The 8,734-nt window shown below is 43.7% G+C and overlaps 1 protein-coding gene across 1 annotated transcript in view; it reads right to left on the bottom strand.

Annotated features, from left to right (window-relative positions):
• LOC139296745 (epidermal retinol dehydrogenase 2-like) overlaps window positions 1-7,823 on the bottom strand; it is a 31,210-nt gene extending 23,387 nt beyond the window's left edge. Inside the window, exons 1-3 of the mRNA XM_070919243.1 lie at window positions 7,745-7,823; window positions 6,019-6,343; window positions 597-728 (exon numbers count right to left, since the gene is read on the bottom strand). Of these exons, the coding sequence (XP_070775344.1) occupies window positions 597-728; window positions 6,019-6,336 (450 nt within the window). The 5' untranslated portion in view covers window positions 6,337-6,343; window positions 7,745-7,823. The remainder of the gene's footprint in view (window positions 1-596; window positions 729-6,018; window positions 6,344-7,744) is intronic.
• Window positions 7,824-8,734: the final 911 nt, after the last annotated feature.

Raw genomic sequence — 8,734 nt, forward strand, 5'->3', positions numbered from 1 at the left:
TATGTTAACAACAAGTAAAGCTATCCGTCGTCCTGGAACCTCTGTAAAATTGCAGACAGTTGAGGCAGAGCAGGCGGGGGACGTCGCACAGCACGTTTTGTGTGTACTCCATCCACGCGAATCTGTTTTTGCCTGTTGTTGTGGCGCCTTGTTCCTCTTGTTTCGCAGTAGGTGGTCCTACAATGTGGCCCAGGACGCATTTGCGTACGCGCTGCTGAAAGAATGTGGACACAAGCTGCCCAGACCACCTCCGAATGCGGTCTGAGTGATCGGATCTCAATTCGTCTTGGGTGCATTCACACCTGCTATTAGAGCTGTCCACTTTGTGATCGGATCACCCAGGGCGCATGTTGATACCAGGTCTGAACAGGGCCTATGTAGCTGGTTGAAAAGAGTGCACCAAACACCAGGTTACATGCTGCTAGCTAAACTTTAAATATTTAGAATGAAAACAGAAATAGACAATCGGATGTGTGCTGCTTCTGGACTGGCTGCCGCCTGGGAAGGGTATATTGCCTAATTTCTAATTTCTCAGTCTGCATAAGAAAATATATGGAGCCACACCACAAACCCCCCATCCCCCGTGTCTGACTGACCCAGAAGTGAGCCATGGTGTTGACCTCCACCGTCTTCTCAATCAGGGAATCAGGGGCATCCATGAACTTCTTTCCTGTCACGATCCCAGCGTTGTTCACCAGAATGCTGACGTCGCCCACCTCTCGCTTCACCTGTGTGGGGCAAAGGAAAAACGGCCGTCATGAATGATGGGACCCCATGTTGTAAAAACATATTCCCGAGGGCAGACGGAGCGCCTCAACACGTAGGTTTTTGCTTGAAATGTTACCAGGCGGAAGACTGTTTAGACTGTTTACATGAGCTGTTGATACCCTAAATAAAAAGTGACCATTCCGGGACTTCCGTTGCACAAGAAATGTCTAGACACAAGCTATGAATTATTTCCTAGGAGCCTGTGATTGATCTGTTTGAACCAGTCAATAATGTGTCTGCTGCACTGTCACAAAGTGCAATCCCCTTCAAAAGTTAGGAAAGCAATACATCTTCAAGTCCTAAAAATCCTTTTGGTCTTCACCGACACAAAGAGAAATCACATGACAAGTACGGGACCTATACACCCAGTCTACTTAGAGCTTTGTAGGCTGGATCAAGGGTGGGGGCTTAGCTAGCTTCAGCCGTGAAAAGTGACAACAGACATGGATGACATGGACACAGCGTCATGCCTACCATACACGAGAAGACTTTGACTAAAGTCTGACGCCCTCTCACATCTGAAGAGTTTAAGTCATAGACTAAAAGATTTTGCAAAGACTGGGGATCTTGCAGGGTCACTGTGACACCCTACGTGTCCGTAAAAACACATCACTCTGGAAACACAAGATGAAGTGCTCTGTATTTCGATAGTCTTCTTGTCAATTCGGCATCAATAATAATCCATGAAAAGATCGTGTATTTCCGTACAAACTTGACATTTTGAATTTTGTCACCTCAACTCGCCCGCCAGCCTTAGTTAGCGTTAGTTTGCTGCTCCCATATTTCAGTGGGAGAAGACCGCTAAATGAAAATTTCTCACTAAAGTAGTCTTTACGGTTCTTTGTGGTCTTTCACGGAAGGGTCGTAGAGGTGCTTGAAATGACCTACCGGCTTTGGCCAGTCTGGTTTCACAGGCGTCCACGTTGAAATCGTAAGACGCCCAGTTACAAAAATTCAGAGGTACGCGACCATGCGCCACGACAGCTTGCGGAGCCTTTGGCATGGCGTGATGACGTCATTTTGGGCGCACGGACCCTCTCGCCAGAGACACTATGGCGACCATAAATCCAGCTTAAGATGGCATTTGAAAACGTCAGCCTAGCGTTTTAGCGTGAGCAAAAGAAAGTTGAGCTTTTGAAAAACTCTGACGTAAGCCTGGGTTGTGAGCTGTGCAGCAGCAAAGTAGGTTTAGCAGATTGTCTGTCTCATTGCAGTTTTGTCTTTTTCCTGTTGTGTAAGCATTTCGGTGTGGAAGGAGATCTTTACGGAAGTAACTTTAATAAAAACACAATTTCCACGCGTGAACTCTATTAGCTGGTTTATCGTAAATGTGCGTCTCACACACCAGCGAGGAGCTAACCCTGAAAGGTAATGCTACCTTGCTAGACGTTTTTTGGCTGAGTTCGGAGAACTCAGATTTTCTCAGACTGTTTTGAATGCGGCCCCTGATGGCTTTGTCTCTGCCCTCTAGCTTGATCTGAAATTAGCATTTCTCTTGACCCTGGGGCATAAAAACTACTTATCCCTTGGCAGTTACCACTAAACATAGGTGGGAGATGAGGTGTCCGCTTGACACAGACAGGTGGAGACATGATATGTGCTGAGGAATGCAGTTGATAGCTTTTTGTCTATTATGGAGTGCTGCAGGAATGTGTTTTAGTAGGCCAAACCCGGAAGTTAGCGTCGCCCTGGTTCCCTCGACTAAAAGCCAATGGGATTTCTCCATGGGATTTTGGATTATTGCAGAAAATAAACTCTGTGGCAAAACAAAAAGTTTATGATGCTTACATGTTCTGTTCAGCAAGATGAACACCACTTTTAGGATTTTTGAAGTGTAAAGTAAAAAGCTAACGTTAGGCTACAAACGAACTACACCACGGTCGCATCACTTCAACATCACCACCACTAAGCTTCACTTTTAAGAGAATATAGATAGATATAGATATATAGACAGATAGATAGATAGATAGATACAGAGTATAAACACAGCGAGGCCGTAAAGGCGGACTAGTGAGTAGATGACTTTCCGTGTTCGGCATGAAGACGTTTAATGTCCGCGACAACCTCTGTAGTCTCATTTAGCCGCTTGTTAGCAACCACCTTTTTTAAGACACGTAAAAGATCCAAAATTCACGAGTGGGGGGGTATCTACTGACGTATTTTATGTTGTAGAACAAAACGTTAAAATCTCACCAAAAACCTGTTCAAAACACCCATTGACTTCGAGACGAGGGAACAGGAAGTGTAACAATGCTGACTCTGATATTTTTTTTTTATATTTATATAAATATTCTTTTTTCAGCTGGTGAATCAGTGCTGTGGTCTCAGCAGTTTTCACCTCTCTTAATAAATAAAAACAAATTTCAACTCGAGGCATCTGTTCTTGTTCAAGCACCAATCAGCAGACAGGTTGCGGTACACTGTGCCGTTCAATATTCCTGTCTTGTAAGCCTGATACAAGATAATGGCCTTACATCTGTTGGCGTAGCTGCAACTAATCTAGTCTTTTATGACTGACTTTAGTTTTCTCTCACACACACACGTGTGTGTTGCGACAGCCCTGAGCCATGCAACAACCGCGGTGTTGTTTACCTTAAAAAGTGGTCCAGATCCTTCTCTCTGTATTCACCTGGGTCTAGCCGTTACAGTTCCTGGCCATGTTTAGTGTAGTAGGCTAATAGTGTGTCTGTTTACACAACAGTCACTCCACCCCTGCCTCAAGGGCGCGTGTACACACACACACACACACACACACACACACACACACACACACACACACACACACAGACAAACAGCTAGATTTAAATTCAGAATTTTTTTTTTTCCTTGAGCTGACTTACCATTAGGAATAAAGTTGTATTATTTGTAAGATTTTAGCATTAAATGTTATCAAATACGATACCCTGAAGGCAGCACCATGGCACACCCAATAACCACATGCATTGTCCAGGCCTGGTTTGTGCTGATTACGCATGCATGACCTTTTCCAGGCGACGCCCTGATTTACATACCACTACACTACATTACATTAGGGTCTAAACTAATGCAGCGTGACACAACAGCCCGGCGATAAATCCCACCTTCATGAACGTTATAATGATTCGGTTATATATTTAAAACTTTTTAACTTTCAAAAGTTATCATTTGTGCTTGTGTTGAACTGTATTGTGCTACACCAAGAGGTGTTCATAAACTGAGTCTATGTGGATATCATCTATTTAACAACTGGCCAAACAAGAAAAAAAAAAGAAAGAAAATAACATATGCGTATTTTCATCGGTTCACCTTTCAGTGTAAAACTAGGCTGAGCCATTTCGGGACTCCCACTCTCGGCAGGTAAGGATCACTGAACCTCATTTTTTTTTTTAGCGCGTCCATGTGCCGCTCATTCAAATACGGGAATTACGGCAGCTTCAAGTGCAATAAAACTAGTCGGAAGCTGCACGTCTACTTACGTGACATCAAACCAAAAGATGTCAGTATCGGCGTTTATGTCGGCCTGTATGTCTCAGTCTCAGGTAACACTGGGGAACAATTTGAAAAAAAATTTCTGTTGAGTTAGATTTTTATGCTGATTAAAACTAAAATTGGCATGCTGATTCCAAAATTGCAGTCAGTTTTTTTCTAGCACGTCAAGTTTTTTCTTCACAGCTTACCCTCCAGATAAGCAAAATTCCACTGATTAGCTGTAGTAAGACTTGACAGCTGATTACGATTGGACTCATCTACAGCTACGTGGCAACTTGTTTGTGCAGTCACAATTGAGACAGTGCGGTGAGAGGTGTGTGCAGTTCCCAATAGGTCAGTACTATCACACACATATCTGTTAAGGACAGTATTTTTCATATTTTTTAAGAAAACGGGGATCCTATAGTTCAAAAACTTGACGTGATAGAGAAAAACTGAGATCAGTTTTGGATTCCGCACCCAAAAATTAGTTAAAAACAGCTGTCAGACCTAACTCAACAAAAATTGTGTTCCCCAGTGTAATTTACCATGTCTCCATTACACAGTTTCTCCACCAGTGAGCACTGACAAGCTGATTTTTCTGTTTTTTTTTTTTTACATTGCGAAATGTCATGAACAATTCCCTCGAAACAACAGGTTTTATATGAACACGGACAAGTGCTGACACACAATAAACAGAGCGCCGCGTTCACTTCCATGTTGTGCTACGTTCCTGCTAATGTACAAATCTCTGCATCAAATGAAGGGCCGGCCCTTACTCACAGTGCATCTCCTGGAAGCAAGATGACTGGCTGTTTTAGTTTAGGAAGCGCTTGATTTATGAAATATCCCATCCGATCGTGTTCAAATTAATTGTGGGAAGCCAAAATCGCGATCGAGATTAACGTTCCGTTAGTTGTGCAGCCCTGGTTCGCGGTTTTGGTTTTACAGCCAGAACGTGGACCATGTGGTTGAGTCTCGCGGCTCTCAAATTTCCAGGAAAGTACACTACTACTACTACCCAACATAAAATAGGCTAAAGGCTAAACTAGGTAAATATCTAGCAGCTGAACATAAAATATGCTGCCTAAAACAACATGATAAACCAATAAATGTAAGAGGGCTGTGTTTTGATAAAGTTAGACAGGAAACCACTCTGCCAACGAAAGATGATTTGTAGAAAATAAAGCGTCAAAATTAAAGCTCGACTTGATATATCGGCCAATATTAGATTATTGCAGGAATATATCTGCATCTGTGTATATGTCAGACAGTTTACAACACCTGTCTCCAAAGCGTGTAAACTGTTGGTTTACAACCCGGTCTGACTTCACCCATCAGACCTCTTTTTAATAGCTGCTGACGTTGACAGATCTCTGCAATTACTTTGAGCGCAAACCAAAGATGCTCCGTAACGGAAGATGGCGCATTACAAGCTGCGCCAATGGTACGAAATGGTATACACTTCCTTTCTCCTAAGTGGGCGTGGTTGTCTCCCTGCCGCCTTATTTTGCCACTTTATACGTCTAATAATGTTCTCTTTTTCACCCCCCCCCCTCCAAAAACAGTTAACAATAATAGTGTTCTCAAACAAAGAAACACACGTTTCATTTCAGTTCTAACTTTTTAAATCAGCGCTGGTTCGGCACGGGTTCGCGAGGGTGTGTGGCTGAAACAGAGACAGGCTTCCAACAAAATTAATTTTCTCCTGATTTGTTCATCTGAAAAATGGAAGCAACAACAAGAACAAGTGCAGCTAGCTGAGCACAGCAAGCCAGGCATTTGGACTTGGTCAAACCGTACCTGGTCAGCCACTCTGTAGACCTCGTTCCTGTCGCTGCAGTCACACAGATAGTAGTGGACTCTGGTTCCGCCCTGTTTAACCAGCCTAGCCGTCTCCTTCATCCCCTCCTGGTTAATATCCCACAGCACCAGCACGGTGTCGAGAGCCGCGAACTCCTGAGCCATGAGACGGCCGATCCCGCTGCCCGCCCCGGTTATCAGCACCACCTCACCACTTATGTTCTTCTTCTTCGTGGGCACAAAGAGGTGGATGAAGGATTCCACGTTGTACCAGATGGACAGCAGGAGGACTTGGATCGTTTCCAGGAAGAAATTCATGATGGATCTAAGAAGGAAGGGAGGGGAAGAAAGAGGATACATTAGGAGAGAACCATAATGGGATGGCAGGATGAACTCAAGTAAAAGGTTTTTTTTTTATAGCAAAGGTGGGCTGCCTTCGTCTGAAACAACGACCACCTCCACTTACATCATAAACATTAAAGGCCCTGCTTCCTACTATGAGTGGCGGGGTCCTACATGAATACAAACAGCTTTGATTATTTCCCATGAGTTACCAAAATGCTTCACCCTAGGGGAACAGCGGCGCCCACAGCGAGCAACCGATCACAAGGATGCGTCAAAGTAATGAGCCACTAAGTACTAGCCACTCGCAGGCCAGTAAGGCTGGTGGGGTGGGGTAACATGTTCACGTATTAATCAGCTAATCATTTCAGCTAATCAATCCCCAAAAGCCAACTTTCTTCAGATTGGCCGCCCAAGTTCCAGAAGTCTTTGGAAGAACTTCCAAAGGCAAACTGTAAACTTAGCGATAATAAGCAACAATGACAGAAACATAAACATCTGGTCTGTGCCTGGAGCAGATGACCATATAAGGACATCCATGCCTATCTGACATCAGATAGACCCGGCGGTTGGAAAAAACTGAAATGGAGCGTTCAGAGCAGTCTGCAGCCTGAATCTTTTGGCTCACAGGGATTACTTTTACATACCTTTACCTCATTATTTGGCAACGTCTAGTATGAATATTCAACATTGTAACATTATATATACGACAGAAAATAAGGAAAAGCATAACAGGTCCCCTTTAAAAAGTACCAATTATACATTTACTTTTAAAAGGATTAAAAACTCAAGCTAAACTCCCATACCTTAGTGACCATGTAGAATACAAAAGCAAAAACTGTGAGGAAAGTAAGAAACCCACAGCTCTATCCACCACAACATGCAAATGATGGAGAAGCTTCTGAGAACAGCAGGAATTAGCTACATCACGTGGAAACACAGTCACGTAAAAACAACAACCTAGTAGTTTTTTTCCCCTCGTTTGTTCTGAGGCATTCACCGAGTCGAGGAACTTTGGAAGTTTGGCTTCCCTTTAAAAAAGCCACCACATGCGGCGAACACCTTTAACCTCCGAGCAATAAACAAAAGGCAGGAGGTTTTTTCCCCCAACAAAGCGGAAGTGACAATAGGTCATACGTCTAACGGACTCGGCTTGATAATGCGCCTGTTTGATGGAAACACGCTTCTAACTCACCGACGCACCGAGTCCCGGCTGAGCCACCACCGAGTGCGTGCTCTACAACCCGAGACCTTTGCTCAACACGCAGGCTGACGTTACGACACACGGGGCCCTGCTCTCGTCAAAGTTTTTTTTTTATCACGCTGAAGTTCAGAGAACCAACGCAAGTGCGTGTCTACAGCTGCCAGAGTAGGTTGAACGTACCGTGGCGTCGGGTTTTGTTGGCGGGGTGGCGGTTCTGACAGGGCTGCGCTCGGTGCGTTGTCCCGGCCGTCGGAGGTGCCTGCCGTTTCTATAGCCCCCGGGAAAAAAAAAAAAAGCAGGATGTCACATCAAACAAAACAACCCGCCGCTCAATGGGGAGACGCCGGGCGCGTCACGTGACAGTGCCGTCGACCACTCCCAGGCCCGCGCCCCTCCTCTGCCGCGCAAGGCAACGTGGGACTTGGAGTGCGTGTGCTTTTGTCGAGTTAAATGTGAATTGAATGTACAACAAACACTGCAACGAACTAAATGAATAAAATGCATAGTGCTGGAAAACAAAGAGACTAGAGCTAAAGGCAACGGCAAATTTCCTTGGAGACGCTGAAAGTAATGTCATCCAATCTATGGACGAAGCTAAACGGATGAATAAAAACATGAGAATTTGAAAGGACTTTGGTGTATTCAATCTATTTTTTTTTTTTTTTTTTTTTACAAGGTATGACTCAGTGACCTATCAGTAAAAAGGGGAGGCGCTTTCAACAAGTAGATATATATAACTTCCAGACTACCAGAGTGCAACATTGAACAGACACTAGTTGAAATTTGAGCAATCTGCAGATAAATGTAAGAAAAAAAAAAAGGTACTGTTTACCTGCATGCAACCGAAGCCTGCTCAAAGGTGATTGGTTAATACCACTTGGACTACAAACGGAAACCTGAACGCTATATATATGTTTATAGAGATAAAAATTTAGTTTCGCATACATCTATGAAGATATACACAAAGAATGTCTTTAAAACATGGCAGTTTTGGGTACCATTCTAGATGGTATAAATGTGTGCTAATGTTAAAATATAACATAAACATAATGAGTTGTCTATCACATGACTAACATATACATGATATGTGGAGGAAAAAAAACAAACCGGGAACTGCTTCGGTAAATCCCAATTCGCTCACTCAACTTCAGGGTTTATTGGAAATGGTTT

This window comes from Enoplosus armatus, chromosome 14 (genome assembly GCF_043641665.1).
Source record: "Enoplosus armatus isolate fEnoArm2 chromosome 14, fEnoArm2.hap1, whole genome shotgun sequence".
Classification (NCBI taxonomy): Eukaryota; Metazoa; Chordata; class Actinopteri; order Centrarchiformes; family Enoplosidae; genus Enoplosus; species Enoplosus armatus.